This window comes from Lepus europaeus, chromosome 10 (assembly GCF_033115175.1).
Source record: "Lepus europaeus isolate LE1 chromosome 10, mLepTim1.pri, whole genome shotgun sequence".
Classification (NCBI taxonomy): Eukaryota; Metazoa; Chordata; class Mammalia; order Lagomorpha; family Leporidae; genus Lepus; species Lepus europaeus.
The window spans coordinates 114,735,028-114,755,054 of NC_084836.1; the positions used below are offsets into that span (position 1 = coordinate 114,735,028).

At 56.2% G+C, this 20,027-nt stretch overlaps 1 protein-coding gene across 1 annotated transcript in view; it reads right to left on the reverse strand.

Moving 5' to 3' along the window:
* Nucleotides 1-240: 240 nt before the first annotated feature.
* The window catches only part of B4GALT5 (beta-1,4-galactosyltransferase 5), a 78,186-nt gene continuing 58,399 nt past the window's right edge, over nucleotides 241-20,027 (reverse strand). The window contains exons 3-9 of the mRNA XM_062204342.1: nucleotides 14,654-14,767; nucleotides 12,647-12,771; nucleotides 11,649-11,765; nucleotides 9,217-9,404; nucleotides 8,554-8,676; nucleotides 3,714-3,815; nucleotides 241-3,022 (exon numbers count right to left, since the gene is read on the reverse strand). Coding sequence (XP_062060326.1) covers nucleotides 2,875-3,022; nucleotides 3,714-3,815; nucleotides 8,554-8,676; nucleotides 9,217-9,404; nucleotides 11,649-11,765; nucleotides 12,647-12,771; nucleotides 14,654-14,767 — 917 coding nt within the window. The 3' untranslated portion in view covers nucleotides 241-2,874. The remainder of the gene's footprint in view (nucleotides 3,023-3,713; nucleotides 3,816-8,553; nucleotides 8,677-9,216; nucleotides 9,405-11,648; nucleotides 11,766-12,646; nucleotides 12,772-14,653; nucleotides 14,768-20,027) is intronic.

Sequence of the window (20,027 nt, forward strand, 5' to 3'; positions counted from 1 at the left end):
GTCTTGGAGCAAATTGGGAACCTGGCCCCCCGCAGAGCCTCCCCACCCCCATGCATCTTATCAGACCTTCACGGGTGAGTGGTGAGCAGCTTGGACAGCACAGTGGGGTGGGGCAGTACTCATGTCCGGGACCCCGGGGGTCAGCTGAGCTACTAGGATCTGGACTCCCAGGAGACAGGAAAGGCCGGGGAAGCCACACTGCCCTAGACAAAGAGAGCCGACCACCGAGGCTTGGTTCTTGAGTATGTATTTTTTACTGAAAAAATCATTCATAAATTAACATACAAAAATGTACAAACACATGGGTAAATAAATGTAATGACAAAGGACTATTTTTGTGAAAAGTGTTTTTTTTAAAACATCTTTAGATTTCAGTGCAAAAATGTACCCCTGGCACCTCTTAAAACGCGAGAGCAAGCTCAGAACAACGCAGCGACAGGAGCGCTCGGCTCGCCTGCTCCCCCTGCCCGACAGAAACCGGCCTGCGAGGGGGAGCCCCTGCCCACACACAGCGACCAGACTGACCAGGGCCGCCCAGCGGTAGCCTTGAGGGGCTGCTGCTTTTTCGGGTGAGAAGTGCGGGCTCCGGGCAGCACACGGCGCCTGACTGCGTGCCCTTCCCTCCCACGATCCACGCAGCCTTCAGCGTGGGGACGCAGGACTCACGGGGCACACGGAGACACGCCACCCCGGTGAAGCCAACGGGGCCCCTCCTGCTGCCCTCACACCAGCGTGGCTTGTACGCCGTGGGGGCTGTGCTGCCACGGAGCTCCAGACAAGGTCACTCTGGAAGACCCTGCTCTACACACACACACACACACAGAGAGAGAAGTGCACACATGCATTCACACACGCCTGCGTGCATATACTTGCACATTCACACACGTGCATGGACAAATGCACACACACGTGCACATATGCACACACGTGCAAGCACACAGCCACACGCACGTGCACACACACGCACATTCACACACACAGCAGCCCAGACCAGACCGGGGCTGTGCGGGCTGATCCTTCCCAGTGACCTGGCTGCGAGCGCCTCGCGGCCATCAGCAACCCAAGCGGCGAGTGAGCAGGACAGGCAGTGCCACGGCTAGCAGAGGGTGGGGGCGGGGGCCTTTATTGCTCTATGCACCGTAAGACAGGAATACCGACTAGACTTGCGCGCGTCACGTCCCCTCGCCAGGGCTTTATAGCCTGAAGTGCTTCAGCCACTTTTCAACGTAGGCTCCGACTTACCAGCGCGCTCAAGGGCAGGCGCCTGCTCTCTCATCCGAGCCGGTAAGAGCGTGACAGAGCAGCTCATTTTCTACACGCCACTCTACTCTTCAGAACAACGAGAACGTGAGCGAAAACAAAACCAAGGCCTGGCCAATCACTCCCACAGCGTGTGGGGATCATATGTCCACGGTCCCGACACATGCAACGGAGAAAACTCCAGCGCACACGCACACACACACGCACACGCACAGGAGCCCTGCACACACACCTATGTAAACCATGAAAAGTAAGGAAGTTGAAGGCAAACAAGGCAATTAAAAAAAACAGGCAGTCCTCTTGAGAAACCGCTCCGGATCATAGAATCTACACACGCTTTATGGGGGAGGAGACTGGCATGTCCCAAAATTCTGCAGAGTTCCTTGGGGACTATGATTTTAAGGGCTTTGGCTCAGGACAAAACAGAGGCACAAATTCAAATACAATTTAGAATCTGACTTCCAGAAGCCCGCCCTAGGCAGGGGTGGGGCTGTGGGCTGTGTGTTTTGGGGCTTTGTTGGTCTAATAGCTTTGATTCAGGCTCACCTGAGTCCCACGTGACCCGCGACACACAGGCGGCACCTGCTCCCTGGACGAATCCTCCTGGGTTTACCTGCTCCGCAGTTAACAATGGGGACAAAGGGACGCCCCAGAAACCAGTGCGAGAAGAGCAGCTGGTGACCCAGGCACAGCCCTCGGGAGACCGTGGCCAAGTTCCCCACGAGGAAGGGCAGAATCGCAGTCCTGAGCCAGGGCCGTGTGCAGCGAGCCCCTGGGGGAGCGGCAGGCTGGGGGGCTGGGGTGAGAGCACGCGGGGGCAGAGCCAGCCAGGGCTGGGGCCACCCCCGCTGCCTTCTGGCCCGGAGTCTGGAAGGTGACATCCTTCAGCTGTGTCTCAGCCGAGTTCCTGCACCTGCCAACCAAAGACGTGACCTCGTGTATAAATCCTCACTTTTTCAATGGGAGCCAGCTATAAAATTAAATTTTAAAAAGGCATTTTACATGGCTTATATACAATTACACTTCTTCAAGAAGTGATTGTTATATATTTATGTCTATTTATCTTCCCCAGACCCCTCCCCTCCACCCTCAACCCCCACCCAAAGCAGGTAATTTAAAAAAACAAACAGAAAAAACTGAACCCAAAGAGAAGACCAGAGACGTGGAGGCTGCTGTGCGGGTTCCGCCAGCCCCTCCTGACCCGCGCCTGCCCTGTGCGGGGCTACCCCTTTGCTCCCAAGGCCGAGCGGCTCTGAAGGTCCCTTGTGAGACAGGCTGCAGGGCGGGCAGGACCCGGCAGCTCTCCGGTCGTGGTCGACACGGGCTCTGCAGGCCGTGGCTGAGACAGGACGCAGGGGGAGGAGACAGTGGGGGCGGGGAGCAGCAGGACACATGCCCATCGTCCATTGGGCGGGGACAGGAAGCCGGTGCTGACGAGGGGTCTCCGTCCCAGCGGGTCAGGACACGGAAGGCGTTTGTGTGCTCGGTCACGCGCTCTCCTGGACCCCGTGAGCCCGCGTGATGCACGGCTTCTGCTCTCTTCCTGGGCAGACCCCGGAATGTGCCATCAGGCGGCTACCGTGGTGGCGGTGGGGGCAAACGTGTCTCCTCCTCTCAGTACTCGTTCACCTGAGCCAGCTCGGGTGTCAAGTTGACGGTTATGTTCTTATACAAGGCGTCGTACGTGATGTTCGCAAAGTAGTTCAGGTTGTTGAGGCCGTCCAGCCCCTGCCGTTCTTTGGACTTCCTCAGCAGCGCGTACCTGGGTGGGCGGAGAACAGGGAGGCGGCTGGCAGCGAGCAGCTGGAGGGCGCCGCAGGGCAGCCCCCAGGACCGGGCACAGGCAGGTGTCGGGCCGTCCACGGCTCCAGGCCACACAGGGTTGCCACGACCAGAGACACCTGCTGCGTGCCAGGCGCTTTGTTTGCTACGCTCTTTAATGCTCACCCAGCCCCCAAGCAAATGAGGGAACCAAGGCTTGGGAATGCTGGGTGACTCTCGCCCAGCGTCAGAGTGGGGAAGTGGGAGGCGAGATGGGAAAAACCCATCAGAGGAGACGGTCACAGCCTCGGCCAGGGCCTCCGGCTTCCTAGGAAACAGAGCCCGAGCAGTGAGGACTGGCGACCCAGGCACAGTCCTCCCCATGACTCACGGGAGCCAGACATAAAGCCACTCCCGAGCACGCAGACGGCCCTCTGCCCCATGGCGGATTTACTGAGAGGCTGGGACAGCACCTGCCCAGGTCGGCAGCTGGGGCCCTCGGCCTCGCCGGGCGCAGCTTCACTAACTGCCGGGAGCTGTGGCGGAGGCCACGAACACTCAGGATTTCCTGGAAAGATGTGGCCACGGAAATCCCCAGGGCCTCACCACCGCCCCCCCACAGCTGCCGCCCAGCTCCAGGAGGGGACGCGGGGCAGGAGGCCGAGCAGCAGGACGGGCTCGACCACACGCACCTTCCCAGAAACTGGACTTCTCCGCGGTGGTGGTGTGGAATGGACTTGTACTTGCCCGTGTCCCCTTCCGGCCGGCTCACGGAGTAGCCTGCGTTCTGTACCCTGTGCAGGAGCAAGAGATGCAACCGTCACATCCTGGCGGCACCCACAGCCTCCCGGACGCGAGCCAGGCCCGCCCTGGCCACAGAGTGCAGCGAGGGCTCGCACTCACCCCCATGGGACCGACCCACTGGGTCAATTTTCAAAGCTGAGTTAGAACTCATGCCGTTTCTGAGGGTTTCAAGCCCCTACAAACCAGGCTGACAGAGACCACAGCTCTCCCAGCGGGCGTGCTAGCTATCCCCTGGGCACGTCTGCCCAAACTCCGCCAGGACAGCCAGGAGCTCGCCCAGGGCCGGCGGTGCCCAATGCCGACGCTGCACACTAGCGGCACTAACAGTGCACGCAGGCACCCTAACGAAACCATACACAAATGCACAGAGCAGCGGGAAGGGTTCTTTCCGTGAAAAATACGGTGGCTGCTTTAGAAAGACTTGGTAGAGGCCATTCGATTTCTTTAAGGAAAATTCTGGTGGGTGGGGCCAGTGTTGTGGCGAAATCACCAGCTGTAGCGCCGAAACCCCACGTGAGCACTGGTTCGAGTCTCAGCTGCTCTGCTTTCTATCCAGCTCCCTGCTAATGCTCCCGGGAAGGCAGTAGACGATGGCCCAAGTGCTTGGACCCCTGCACCTGCATGGGAGACCCGGATGGAGCTCCTGGCTCCTGGCTTCAGCCTGAGACAGTCCTGGCTGTTGTGGCCATTTGGAGAGAGAATCAGCAGATGGGATCTCTCTCCCTCTCCCTCTCCCTGTCTCCCTTCCTCTCTCACTCTTTCAAATAAATATTTCTATAAAAATGCTGGTGGATGAATTAGGTACGGGTGAAAGGCTATAAAAGGCAACAGGGAAAATCAAATGTTGAGAGGGACTTGACACTGGCTCTTCTATAGGTGTTCTCTCTCTCTGAGGAGCCCTCAGCTGGACGCTGGGTGCGGAGCTGGACGTCCACAGCAGAGACCAGCGACGCTCAGTCCCTGGGGCTGTGACCAAGGAAGGGCTGGAGCCACCGAGCACCGGGCAGAAACCTGAAGCGGAATCGACACACTGTTTCCCTGTAGTTTCTTTTCTTAATTAACTCAGTGCTGGAACCAGTGGTCCCAGTGAGGGCAGGGACGAGGCCATCTGCCTGCAGAGCCGGACATGGTCTCCTGTGTCTCATGGGCAGGACCCAGGAGCCCTGCTCAGCGCCCTGCGAGGCACAGGACCACGGCCCCACGCAGCGACCGCAAAGAGGCTCAACAAGACTGCCGCACCTGCACCTCCAAACTGCCTGCCCCTCGCCGGGGTGAGGCCAGAGTTTGAGAAAAGGGAGCCACGATACCCAGTTTTGGAGGAGGAACAAAACTCGGCAGTGAGGCTGGCCTCCGGGTCTCAGGAGGTCGGTGAGTGTGGCGGGCAGCGGCGGGCACACGCGCCCTGGGGCCGGCTCACTGATTCCCACCGCTGTGTGCACCCTTCTCTGCTGCAGCCCACGAGAGTGAGTTAGCACTGTCAGGCGGGGTCTCCCGACTGGGGCCGGACTCGTGTCTCCGCCCCGCCCCGGCCTGGGGAGGGGGGCGGGGGGGAGGGGCTGACTTACACTGCGTGCCCTGCTCTGTACACACAACCTTTACCAGGCACGAAGTCCCCGTGCAGGAAATGGAAGGGAGAGGAGGGAGAGATGGCCACTGACTCTTCAAATAGGACGGAAGTTTCAACAGGTGCTTTACGGGGCGGTGTGTGTGTGTGTGCACGCGCGGCACGACTCCAAGACACAGCTGATACAGGAGTGGAGGCGGGATATGCGTGTGAGATTCACGGTCATTTTCTTACATCTGTGGGGGGCCGTCCCCCTGATGCCACTCTCGTTTTTGACATAGGACGATGTGTTTTCTCTCAACTCGGACAAAACAGATACGGAACGCCTCCTGTGTGCCCAGAGCTGTGCAGGACGCTGGGCAGACCCAGCCACAGGCTCCGTATCTGAGCCGGAGTGCTGACCCAGAGGGCAGGACGAGAGCCAGCCTGGGCCAGTGCAACTGCACCCAAGGACCAGTCAAACCAGTTCACTGGTCATGAAAACAGGATCATTCTCACTGGGTTTCTGTGGAGCCCAAGTGAAAAGGCTGAGACGTCACTATCACGGGTTAGATTGGCCACAGTGTCCAAGGCTGTTCACCGGTCACACACGGTGTCCAAGGCTGTTCACCGGTCACACACGGTGCCCAAGGCTGTTCACCGGTCACACACGGTGTCCAAGGCTGTTCACCGGTCACACACGGTGTCCAAGGCTGTTCACCGGTCACACACGGTGTCCAAGGCTGTTCACCGGTCACACACAGCGCCCAAGGCTGTTCACCGGTCACACACAGTGTCCAAGGCTGTTCACTGGTCACACACGGTGCCCAAGGCTGTTCACCGGTCACACACGGTGCCCAAGGCTGTTCACCGGTCACACACAGCGCCCAAGGCTGTTCACCGGTCACACACGGCATCCAAGGCTGTTCACCGGTCACACACAGCGCCCAAGGCTGTTCACCGGTCACACACAGTGTCCAAGGCTGTTCACTGGTCACACACGGTGCCCAAGGCTGTTCACCGGTCACACAGGTGGGGAAAAGGGCAGTGCCGATGCACCGCTGCTCAGCTACTTTTGTGGGGGGAAATTCGTCAAAAACAATCCGAATTTTAAAAGTATACACGGTCCTTGACTTTGCCTAAAGACTTGCACATGTGAACAAAAGATGTTCGAATTATAGGGGCCAGCACTGTGGCGTAGCGGCTAAAGCCACCACCACCTGAAGCGCCAGCATCCCATATGGGCGCCGGTCGAGTCCCAGCTGCTCCATTTCCGATCCGGCTCTCTGCTGTGGCCTGGGAAAGCAGTAGAAGATGGCCCAAGTCCTTGGGCCCCTGCACCCACGTGGGAGACCCGGAAGAAGCTCCTGGCTCTGGATTGACTGTGGCCACTGGAGGAGTGAACCAGCGGATGGAAGACCTCTCTCTGCCTCTCCCTCTCTCTGTAACACTGCCTCTCAAATAAATAAATAAATAAATAAATAGTGGGAAAATCAAAAAGACTTCTAATACACAGTAGGGAATAGTTACACAATTTATAGTGCATCTATGGCATGGAATTAAATGCAGCCTTCCCATTTTCAAAAAGAGTGGCATGTTGCTGTACTAAACAAACATTTATTGAGAATTTTCACATATCAGACACTATGAAAAGAGCTTTATATACATTATCTCATTCATTCTCACAACTTTGAGATTGGTTATATTGAAATTTTATAGATTTAGGGGATGGCTCTGTAGCATAGAGGGTAAAGCCACTACCTGCAGTGCCGGCATCCCATATGGGCGCCGGTTTAAGTCCCGGCTGCTCCGCTCCCGATCCAGCTCTCTGCTGCGGCCTGGGAAAGCAGTGGAAGATGGCCCAAATCTTTGGGCCCCTGCACCCACATGGGAGACCTGGAAGAAGCTCCTGGCTTTGGATCAGTGCAGCTCCAGCTGTTGCAGCTAATTTGGGAGTGAACCAGTGGATGGAAGACCTCTCTCTCTGCCTCTCCTCTGTGGAACTCTTTCAAATACATAAATAAATCTTTATAAAAAGAAATTTTATAGATTGAAAAACTTGATTCATATTCATCACTCATTACTTTTTAAAAACAAAACAAGCTCACTAAAATGGTAATGGATATTGCTTCTGGGTGTTCAGAGAATAGGTAATTCATTTTTATATTCATTTATGTTTTTCAATGAGTATATTCTTTATTATAGGAAAAAGTATTAAATTATCACTTAAGTTTCTTTTGCATGCAAAGGAGTAAAAATGAAAAGATCTGCTCTGGTGGGCTAGAGAAGCTTGTTTTAAACATTAACCTATTTTCACCGATGGGAAAGGCAGAGAGACCGCTTCCAGCGCTGATTCACCCCCCAAGTGCCCACAGCAGCCAGGGCTGGGCCAGGCCAAAGCAGACCTGTTCCGGTCTCCCGCACAGGTGGCAGGGACCCAGTGCCTGGGCCTTTGTCTGCTGCCTCCCAGAACACACCAGCAGGAAGCTGGAGTAGAAGCAGAGCCAGCAGAACATGAACCAGAGCTCCAGCGTGGCAGAGAGAGCTGCAGCGTGGCACACGGAGCTATAGCGTAGCATTCCAGCATGGCACAGAGAGCTGCACCGTGGCACAGAGAGCTGCAGTGTGGCACACAGAGCTATAGCGTAGTACTCCAGCATGGCACACAGAGCTGCAGCACGGCACGCAGACAGCCCAAGCAGAGGCTTAAGCCCCGTGCCGTGATGCCTGCCCCTAACTACACTTCTGAAGATGACCAGACAGTCCAGTGACTCTAAACAGTCTCATTTGTGTCACAAAAGAAAACTACTCAGCTGCTCTTAAAAATCAATCAGAGAGAGAACCGTGGGGCCACAGACCACAGCCGGTGGCGAACTTGTGAAACGCGGCCACCTGATGTGACGTGGCTTTGGGTACAAATCAGACACACCTTGACTTCCAAGGTTTCAAAGGAAGAGAGGACCATGAAGCACCTCAGCAGCATCTCACAGGGATCCACTGTGTGACAAACATTATCAGAGCTACTAAAACCACCTCACCTCTTGTTTCCTTTGAACCTTTCCCAGTGTGGGTGCAGTGGCTTGCACTGTGCCCCTCGGGTCAGTGTGGGGGGCGGGGGGAATAAGCTGGGGACTCTGACGGTGGGAGAGAGGGGGTAGGGGTGGGAGTGTGGGGGGAGGGGGTACCTGTTCCAGAGGTCGTCGTCCTCTCCACCCCAGCCCCAGAACGCGTTGGGGAAGCCGTTGATTTTCCGGAACTGGTCCACTGTTAAGCCACTCACTCCGCCAAAAAACTCGGTATAAGGAAGCCTAAAACAAGACAGGGAGCGTGGATCACCGACGTGGGCACGGGCGGCTGTATCCTGGAACAGGAACTCACCGGCCGTGCTGCCGACTCGCTCCTGACCGACTCCCGACACCCAGTGCTGGGTAACTAGCCCATTTCTGATGCACAACCATCATCAACGTTAGGACGCTTCTTAGCGCCCCTAAAAGCCCGTCGCCACTCCCCCAGCCAGCGCCCCTTCCCCCCAGTCCCTGGCCCTAAGCAGCCACTGATCTACTCTTTCTGTAGACACGTCACACACACGGATCACGTGTGACCATCCATGCCAGCTTCCTGCTCAGTGCACCGTGTTTCTCAGGGTCCACGTGTGCTGTGGGATGTGCGTGTCCTTTCTAACTCCGTGGCACCATGTGGCTCCCACTATACGGACCGGCTACGTTTTGTGCGTCTCTTCCCCCCAGCCGTGGACACGGCGTGGCCACTGAACGTCACCAGCTCTGCACCCTTCATTCTTCCTCTAGATTTGACCTCTCATTAAGGAGAGGAGAGGAGAGGACACTCACAGGTACATGTACTTATCCAGTTTGGTCGCAAAGTGCCTCGGCATCTGGCCGCATCCGTAGTAGTTGCGATCGCTCTCTGGTATGTGATCCACGTCGTGAAAAATCAGACAGTCCCAGTCCATGTCCTTCATTGCTTCTTGAAACCCGACGTTGAAAAGCATGGCTCGGTTAAAGGGCTGGGTGCCAGCCTAAAAGAAATAGACGTTTATTTGTTGGAAAGGCAGAGCTACTGGGCTGGCAGAGGATGGAGTGGGGCGGGGGGGGATCTTCCATCTGCTGGTTCACAAATGGCCGCAATAGCTGGGGCTGGGCCAGGCCAAAGCCAGGAGCTTCATCCGGGTCTTGAACGTAGGAGGTAGGGGCCCAACTACTTGAGCCATCCCCTGCTGCCTTCCCAGGCACATTAACAGGAAGCTGGATCAGACGTGGAGCAGCCTGGACTTGAACTTGGGCCCATATGGGATGCCAGTGTCAGAGGCGGCCGCTTAACATGCTGCGTCAGCTCCAGAGCCTAGAACTTTATTTTTAAAAGGACTGGAAGCAAAATCTTCGGCGCCTTTGACCTGCCTAAAGAGCTTACCAGAACCTACGGAGATCCCTGGGTTTAACCACGTGACCAGGTGCAGCAGCGCTCATCAGGCACATGGTGACCCGAGCAGTCACCCGACCTCTGGCCTTGACCGCTCTAGAACTAAGCATGATCATGCCCAAGCTCCTCTCTCCCAAGGCTCTGAAAGCACAGAGTCAACCAAACAACAGACGAGAACCCAGGGGCAGGCATTCGGCCTGGTGTTAGGATGCCCACTTCCCACATCAGTGCCTGGGCTCGACTCCAGGTTCCTGACGCCACGTTCCTGCTAACGCAGATCCTGGGAGGCAGCAGAGATGGCTCATGTAGCCGGGTGCCGGGACTGAGGCATTTGGGGAGTGCGCCAGCAGACGGAAGCACTGTCCCTTTTCTCCATCCTCTCTGCTTCTCAAATAAATGAATGTTATGGGGCTGGCGTTGTAGCGCAGTGGGTTAAGCTGCCATCTGCAATGCAGGCATCCCATATGGGCACTGGTGTGAGTTCTGGCTGTCCCACTTCCCATCCAGCTCCCTGCTAATGCACCTGGGAAAGCAGTGGAAGACGGCCCAGGTCCCTGGGCCCCTGCCACGCATGTGGGAGACCCGCATGGAGTTCCAGGCTAGTGGCTTCTGTCTGCCCAGCCCTGGCTATTGTGGTCATCTGAGGAGTGAACCTGCTCTCCCCCCTGCTCTGTAACTCTGTCTTTCAGATAAATAAAACAGATCTTTAAAAAATGTAAATTTTGGAAGTAAAAGGTAAGCACACCCAGCTCCACCAGGTACAGGCGGCAGCACCACAGTCATCTGCTTGTCGCCACGCTGCAGGCGCCGCTGAGCACTCTCTCCCAGATCTCGATTCTGTTTCCAAACCAAGCAAGCAGAGAGGTTTCTGTTCCCTTTGAAGGAGCAACTAAGACACAGGAACGCGTGCCCACCGGCAGGGAATCGGGCAACCATGGGGACACCAGCTCCAATCCGTCACAGCCAAGCTAACGTGAATGCTGGCGCCGACACCCTCCCAACCTGGGTCAACCCACGCAACCGAAGGGAGCCGCTGGCTCTGCTATGTCACCAATCGGAAAGACGTGTTAGCACACATTTCAGTAAGACAGAAACAGAAGACGCTGTGTGGGATCCCAGATCCCAGATCCCAGATCCCAGATCCCTTCTGAGACAGGGGTGCTGAGCCCTTGCCCGCAGTCCTGCAGAAGGGGAACCACGCTGTGCCCACGGGGGCGGCTCAGACAGCGAGTCTCGGGGCTCACAGGCAGGGCTGTTGGCCAGAGTCCTCAAGGCTGAGAACCAAAGCACCCAGGGGACTCGGCCACAGGGCCCTGGTTCCAGGATGGGGCACTGAGAGCCAGGCCAACTGCACACTCATGTTCCATCCAAAGGCAAATGAAAAAGTTCTATGTGGAACCAAAAAAAAGCGACATTCTGAATTTGCCACGTGCGTTCCATTTCCAACCTGATACTTGCAGGATGAAAACAAAGCCCAACTCCGAGGTTTAACGGAAGCCTGCGAACACCCCAGGCCCAGGGTTAATCAATGGCAGATGAGAGCCCCTGGCGCCAAGGGCACGTCCTATGACCTGATCGTGTCTCCTTATCTCCAGGGGTATTTCCAGGGTCTGGAGCCTGAAGACACCACCGAGGCGGCCACCAGAGAAAGCCGCACGCATCGGTAAACACAGCTCCACTCTGGGCTCAGATCTGCTGGTGCTGGGCAAACTCCGGCCCCAGGTGCGCAGAGCTGGGGGATTCCAGCTCTCCTGGCTCCTCGCGCTGAGAACGGATTTGTTTGCAAGCTCCCAACTGCTGTCTCAGAGGAAAAAGAAGAGAGAAACCAGGGCGGACCACTCACTTGCTCGACCACGTAAAACGCAAACTGCAGGCGCTGGCGCTGAAGCATGGGGATGAGGTGTCGCAGCAGGACGGGGAGGTGCTCGTGGCGGTTCCGGAAGGGGATGAGGATCGCCACCTGCAGCGGCCACAGCAAAAGAAGCCATCGATGGGCTTGGTCCTAGAACTCGGGCTCGACAGCAAAACCCCCTGCCGTCAGGGCCCAACCCCCCGGGGACCTGTGGGAGCCTGCTGCCGCTTCTCAACTTCTTCTGTGTAAAGACGGTTGGCAAGTCACCGCTGGGGACCAAACGGATCCCATGCAACATGCACCATTCCTGTGCCCGGTGGGGCTGCTGCGTGGGTGCAGCCTAGACCACACCCACGGGAGGACACACACGCTACGCTGTGACCACCACTGCAGATATGCCAACACGAGTGGAACAAGCGTTCTGCTCTGTGCGCCTGCGTGTAGCATAATACCACGCAGTTACACTCACACCCATCCTCCACACGGCTAACGCTGGTCACGAAGCCGACCGTCCACGCCTGTGAGGCACAGGAAGCCCTGACGTGCCGCTCTAGTTGATCACGGCAGAGCCAGCACTTTAATAAACACCTGCCGAGAGGACGGCCGGATCGCTCTCCTCTCCTGGTTACAGCCACGAAAAAAAACACCAAACCCACCTCTGCCATCAGCCCGCCGCCTGCGCCTTTTATTGCAGCAGACTGGAGAGGAGGCGTGCACTGGCGCTCGGGCCACGGTGTCGCCAGAGAGCCCGCGCCCGCCATGCCCCGGCTTTGCTGCCACTCCTGGTAGGCAGAAACCAGGGTCTGGCTCAGTCATCAGAACGCCACGTATTTCTGTGGCTATGACACAACAGTTTTCTCCAAAATGCGTCCATCAAATGCAAACGCCTTCCGAGGGGTGGTGGGTGACTCTCTGACCGTCATGGGGAGCAGGTCCCGGGGGGCTGCCCCACAAGCGGCTGGGTGGGGTGGGGGGGCGTCAGGCCCTACCTTCCACCGAGGCATGCAGTCAGACGGCTTCCAGTGGCCCCCGAGCTTGATGGCTGGGTCCCTGGAGAAGATCTCATGGATGTCGTCCATCCCAATTTCACTCATGTTTATGTCTATCGGGCCCTCTGAACAGAGAGGGGAAGGAAATGGATTAAGAGCCAGAAAATGACCGACCAGACTTCCCCACGTCCGCTTCCGTTCTCCGGGGAGGTCCGGTGCTCTTTCAGCGGACTGTGACGGCGACGCACACCTCTTCCTCTGCTCTCCACTTCCCTGCACCTAAGTTCGTCACTATGATTTGGCTAAAGGAGCAAACCAAGGAAGGTTGATTTCAAGGTCTGTTTCAGCCAAGGCTGTAGAAGAAAATTAAAGAGTTCAAGTAAAACAGCAGGTGAATTTCTCAAAGGAGAAGGTGCCAAGCGTCTGAACTTGGAGCCGTGTCAGCTCGCTCCTGAAGCCAAGCACAGACCCCCACTGTCTCAACTCCTTCACGACTGAGTGGGGGCCCTGGCTGCTCAGAGCCAGAGTCAGAAGTCGGACTTAAGTCAAGAAGCAGATGGGGCCGGTGCTGTGGCTTAGTAGGTTAAGCCACTGCTTGCAATGCCAGCATCCCACATTGGAGCGCTGGTTCGAGTCTGGGCTGCTCCACTTCTGATCCAATTCCCTGCTAGTGGCCTGGGAAGGCAGCAGACGATAGTCCATGTGTTTGGGCCCCTGCCACCCACATGGGAGACCTGGATGGAGTTTCTGGTTCCTGGCTTCAGCCTGACCCAGCCCTGACTACTGCAGGCATTAGGGGAATGAGCCAACAGATGGCAGAGCTCTCGCTCTCTCTCTCCCTTTCTCTGATACTCTGCTTTCAAATAAAGAAACCTTTGAAAAATAAAAATAAATGACTTCATTAGCTAAGTCACCGTTTCAGTGTAAGCAGTGAAGGTGATTTTCTTTATAGATTTATTTTGAAAGAGTTACAGAACAGGACAGGACAGACAGAGAAAGCTCTTCCATCCACTGCTTCACTCCTCAGATGGCCACACAGCCAGCACTGGGCCAGGCCGAAGCCAGGTCTCCCCCGTGAGTGCAGGGGCCCAAACACTTGGGCCACTCTCCACTGCTTTCCCAGACACATTAGAAGGGAGCTGAATTGGAAAAGAAGCAGCCTGGACACGAACCGGTGCCCTTCTGGGATGCCAGTGTTGCAGGTGGCGGCTCTACCCCGCTGTACCACAACACCAGCCCCAGATAATTTTCCTAAAAATATTAAAAAAAAAAAAAATCAGCAGACCATGAGCAACCAACCAGTAAATGCTGGTCCAAGAATGACTGGACAACATTAGGGTTATGTCTGTCAAAGGCCTCGTTCTAATCTACAACCCTTGGCTTTCCCATAAGCTTGAGTGTAGACGCAGGCACACAGATTTAAAGGAATGACCCGCGTACATGTGGTGAGACACGCACACCAGAAGGCAAGGCTTCCCACACAATCTATGCAGCCATAACTAATTATTCATGTATGGGTGAAAGCAGGCTTAGACGCCGTGCCTATTTCCAACATGTCCTCTGTGTCTCAGCATAAGTTGTGTCTGCAAAGCTAAGGTTTCCTTTTGCCTAAAAAAAAAAAAAAAAAAAAAAAAAACCCACCACCCAGGAAGCCCCAAAGTACAGAAGAAGGTGTCTAAGAATCGCATCGTTATTTTAACTCACACATGAGATTCTGAAAGGTGAGCCCAGATTTTTACTTTAAGCTGGACTTTGTTAGGAAAGCAGGTTCGCCAGCATCAAGCGACAGTCGGAGGGGGATTTGTACTAACGACAAGACTGGCTGCCGACACGGCCTGGGGACATTTTAACAGACCCCAGGTTAGAAGGAGGGGCGTGCGCCAAGGGAAGGAGAGCCAAGGTAGGAGGTGACGCCGGCAGCACAGGCCGGCGGGCTGGGGACAGGGGCTCCCCTCCAGAGGCGGGGCTGTTACGACACACAGGGAGGGCGGCGGGGGCTCTACTCACTCATGGAAGGGAGCCTCTCGGGGCAGGTGTGGTTTGCAAAGTAGGTGAAGTCCTCGGGAAGAAACGTGGTGGTCTGCAGGAAGGTTTCGCTGTGGTTCAAGTCCAGAGGATAATCTGGAGGGGAAGGAAGACGGCAGCTGAGACGGGGACACACCCGCAGCCCGGGACTCGGGGTCGCTGGCCTCAGACGCCCCCTTCTGCGCTGTCGTCCGGATGGCGCCAGGGCTCCTGGACCAGCTCTGACCACAGCGAAAACCCTGAGCCCGTGGGGGGCGCACGTGGGGCTGCGGGGATGCCACTGCTGGCCGTGTCGGAGGGCCTGAATTCGAGTCCTGCCCCTGCCTCTGGTCCAGACGGAGGCTTGAGTACTTGGGCCACCGCCACCCACACGCGAGACCAAGATGGGATTCCTGGGTCCTGGCTTCAGCCTGGCCCAGTGCAGCTGCTGCAGGCATCTGGGGAGTGAACCAGTGGGTGGAAGACCCCTCTCCCCACCCCCGCCACCCCCAGCACCCCACTGCTCTGCCTTTCAAATAAAAAAAGTTTTAAAAATAACTTTTAAAAATTGAAGATTAAAAAAACCGACTCATCAATGAAACATTAACCGATGGTGCGGCTTGAACGCAGTCTCACAGTCAAGTGCAATGAACGTCAGCGAGAGCCTCATTCACTAAAGGACTCTTCAGTATCGGCCGCTGTTTCCACTTCAGGTCTGACCTCCCGCCACAGGAGCCGGGGCGGCGGCGACGGGGGTCACTGTTCCCCTTCCTCTCCCCGCCCCCGGCACAGCTGTGCAGTCACAGCACAGATTACAGCGGCTCAGGGTGCTCGCTGGTGTTTCCGTGCCGCTGCTCCGAGTGTCAGTGCTAGCTGAGACGTGGGAAGACACAGACATGGGAAGTCGCGTTTTCCTGCCGGCTCAGCCGCGCCCGCCCGCCGGGAAGGGTTGCTGAGGCAACCCCACGCCCTCCCCGCCACGCTTCCTCCCAGACACTCAGGCGCTGTCCCCACAGGGTACTGGGCCCCAGTCCTCCTGAACCCACCCTCCAGCCAGTCCAAGAAAGAGGACCGCAAGTACACGATTTCAAAACCTTAAGGTGCTATCAGCTTGAAATATTTTTTATTTACTTGCTTTCATTTTATTTGAAAGATAGAGGCAGAGCAGATAAAGCCTGCAGTGCTGGCAACCCATATGGGCGCCAGTTTGAGTCCCGGCTGCTCCACTTCTGATCCAGCTCTCTGCTGTGGCCTGGGAAAGCAGTGGAAGATGGCCCAGGTCCTTGGGCCCCTGCACCCGTGTAGGAGACCTGGAAGAAGCTCCTGGCTCCGGATCGGCACAGTTCCAGCCGTTGAGGCCAATTGGGGAGTGAACCAGCAGATGGAAGACCTCTCTCTCTCTCTGCCTCTCCTTTTCTCTCTGTGTAACTATTTCAAATAAATAAACAAATATTTAAAAAAGAGAACATTAAAAAAAATACAGAGCACTTCCATCTGCTGGCTCATTCCACAAAAGGCTGCTGTGACCGGGGCTGGGTCAGCCTGAAGCCAGGAGGACCAGGAACTCCATCTGAGTCTCCCACGTGGGGACAATGCCTCCTCCCCCTGGAGAGCAGAGTGCACGAGTGAACCTGGCCTCCCGGCCCCGTCCTCGCCTCATTTTTCTATCCCGTTTTCCAAGAGAGTTTCTCAACTTCACCCAACCCATCTTTTAATCATTTCTGCTAACATCATTTTTAATTTTGAAGCATTCCTTTTATTTTCTGAATATTCACTGCTTAGAATATTTATTTTAAAGGCAGAGTTACCAAGGTAGATAACTAGATAGATAGAGAGAGAGATTGATCTTCCAGCTGCTGGTTCACTTATCAAATGACTGTAATGGCCTGGGGTGGGCCGGGCTGAAGCCAGGAGCCAGGAGCTTCTTCTAGGTCTCCCACATGGGTGCGGGGGCCCGGGCACGTGGGCCATCTCCCACTGCTTTCCCAGGTGCATTAGCAGGGAGTTGGATCAGAAGTGGAATGGCTGGGTCTTGAACTGGTGCCCGTATGGGATGCTGGTGCTAGAGGTGGCAGCTTTACCCGCTACACCACAGCGCCGGTCCCGGATGCTAACCCTAAGAGTGGGACACCAAACAGCCCAATGGGAGGCTTTGGACTGAGGCTCTGCCCAGGGTTTGGTTTGGAGACCCCCAGTGTCACTCTCTGGGGTCTTCCCTCTTGGTCCGCTCAGACTCCTCAGAGGAATCCACGCTCCTCTCCTGCCCAAACAGCACAGGCCTGAAAAAGCACCGGAGCTGAGGAGGAGGAAGGGGCGTGCTCACAGAGGCTGTGATCCTGCTGAGGGGCCTCTGTGTTGCCGCCTCGGGGTGGTTACCAGGCCAGGGAAGGCGGGCTGAGCCCGGCGCTGTGTTTGCCACCTTCAGCCTGCTCCCTCCGAGCTGCCTGCTTTACGCCTACTTCCTACTGCACTGCGAACCCCACGCTCCTGGGGACCCAGGGACAGCCCTGGGCCGGTCACTGGCTTCCCCGTCTGTTAGGTCCCTATCACAGGCCCCTCTGCTTCCAACTTTCCAAATGGCCGGCTGTGGTCTGCTTTGCAGTTCTCGCCATCCTGAAGGGTTTACGCCCTTGCAAACACAACACCTCTGTGTACCGCTGCGTGGTCATTTCCGTGGGATTTCAACAGTGTGAATGCAGGGGCTGGCGCTGTGGGGCAGCAGGTTCAAGCCCGGCCTGCAGCACTGGCGACCCACATGAGCGCTGGTTCCAGCCCCGGCTGCTCCACTTCCGACCCAGCTCCCTGATGATGGACCTGGGAAAGCAGCAGAGGATGGCCCAGATCCTCGGGTCCCTGCAGTCACCCACACAGGAGACCCAGAAGTAGCTCCTGGCTCCTGGCTTCCGACTGGCTCAGCTCCGGCCATTGCAGCCATCTCTCTCTTTCAGATAAACACAATAAATCTTAAAAAAAAAAAAAAAAAAAAAAAAAGAGTGTGAAGGAGATGCCTATTCCCGGGGGACTGTAACGGCGAGGCAGGACAACAAAGGCCCTCTGACCTCCAGGCACTGAAGCACCAGGCACGCGATGTGGCCGGCGTGTGGCAGGGCCCACACGGAGCTCGGGCTGGGGACCGTCCGTTTTGCTGCACTGTTTTTTCATAGAGCATTAAGGTCTCTCTCACCAATTCTTTCACATGGCTGCTGATTCTATGAAAATCAAAACTGCCTGTTCAAATTCATGTTCACCCAAGAATTCTAGAATCTTCAACTCAGGCACCCCCTCCCTTTTTTAGCATCATGAGAAGGTTTCCAAGAATCAAATGACTGTAATACTCCGATCCCTCTTCTACAGCAGGCACACGGCTGCCTACTCTGTAAGCACTCAGGGGACAAAATTCAGCCAGAGGCCACTTGGAGGGGACGGGAAGTCCCTCTGACAAGGGAAGAATGGAGCAGAATAGTTTCTGAACTTCTGGTTGTGGTCTCCTGGAAACACTAAGTCCATTCACAGAGACCAGCGGGGATGGCTTTTCATTCTTTTTTTATTTGACAGGTAGAGTTACAGACAGTGAGAGAGAGAGACAGAGAGAAAGGTCTTCCTTCCATTGGTTCACCCCCCAAATGGCTGCTACGGCTGGATCTGAAGCTAGGAACCAGGTGCCTCCTCCTGGTCTCCCATGCGGGGGCAGGGCCCAAGCACTTGGGCCACCGAAGTGAGGTATTTTTTTTGTTCTTGTTTTTGTTTTTTACAGGCAGAATTAGACAGTGAGAGAGAGAGAGAGAGAGAGAAAAAGGTCTTCCTTCCATTGGTTCACTCCCCAAATGGCCGCTATGGCCAGCACTGTGCCGATCCGAAGCCAGGAGCCAGGTGCTTCTCCTGGTCTCCCATGTGCGTGCAGGGCCCAAGCACTTGGCCCATCCTCCACTGCACTCCCGGGCCACAGCAGAGAGCTGGACTGGAAGAGGAGCAACTGGGACAGAATCCGGCACCCATATGGGATGGCAGCACCGCAGGTGGAGGATTAACCAAGTGAGCCACAGCGCCGGCCCGGGGGTGGCTTTATAGAAAGACAGAAACCAAGCCGGCGAACTCAGAACCGACCATCACCCCTGCAGAAAGGAGCGCAGGGCTCTCCGCTCACGCCCGCACAGCTGACCCCGCAGCTGAAAGCATTCAACTTCGAAACTCTGTGAAGCAGCTCCAGAGCTCACTGCTACTCCGGATGAAGCCTGCACACAATACACCAAATGACTGTCTTTGCGGAGACAGAGTAAAGACCTCACCGGCACGAGCACACGTGTCTGCGCCTGCGATCTGCCCGTGTGTGGAGAGAGCAGCCGCTCAGCCACGCGCGGTGATTACACGGCCTGGGCGGTGAGCGGTCGGCACAGCGCGCGTGCTAAGCTGCAGACCAACAAAGAGGAGACGGATTCCGGCCCCGAAGGACCTGAGCCTTGGAGCTGCAACCCAAGTAGGAAACAAGAAGCTTAGAAATTAAAAAACGAAACAGAGAATTGTGGGACAGGACCTTCCCGACCTTCCTGACCGACCCTGGGGGCTTGTCTGAAGACCAGACAAACCCCTGGCTGCTTCCTGCAAGTGCGGAGATAGCAAGCCCCTGGAGGCCTGGCCAGCGGCAAACAACAGAGGCCACTTCTGTCCTCTGATTGCGGATCAGTAACAACACCCGCAAGGACCCAGCTCTGAGTCCCCTACAGCCTCACCTGCACCTCGGAGGGACAAAACCCCTGGTTTCCTCATTTCTAATTTTACATTCTTTAAATAGCGATTTAGGTTAAATGAAACCTACTTTCTCAGCAGCAGCAGAAACCTTTTAAAGAAGTGAAAGAGGCAGAGGACAGCCACCGTCCAGGCCCTGGTGGAAGCCGGCACGCTGCCTCGGAGCCCAGGTCCTGCCGCTGCTCCAGCCGCCCGGGGACGGCCGGGCCCCGCGTCGCCGTCTCCCGGTCACGTCTGCCTACTGAGGCAGGGGCTGCTGGGAGAGAACCTCACCGACGGTCTAAGGCCACATCTGTCTCAAATCAGGACCTGGTCCAGCCAGGGACACAGAAGGGCAGAGGTGGCGGCCACCTGCATCCCTGTAGGGGCAAACAGCAGACACCCTGACCTCAGGGGCTCAGGGCAGCGCCTCTGTCGGCCAGCCCCAGCTACTGCAGGCGTGCGGGGAGGGAACCGGTGGACGGGAATGTGCGCTCTCTCTCAAAAAAAAAAAAAAGGAAGAAAACCGACATTACTTAAATGTCACACTGAGCTTTTTAGGTATACTTGGCCCAGGGAAGGCATCGCTTCTGGACAGAGGTGGGCAGGCACCAGGCAGGTGTCCTGTGTAGCCGATGCTGTCCTGAGGGACCGC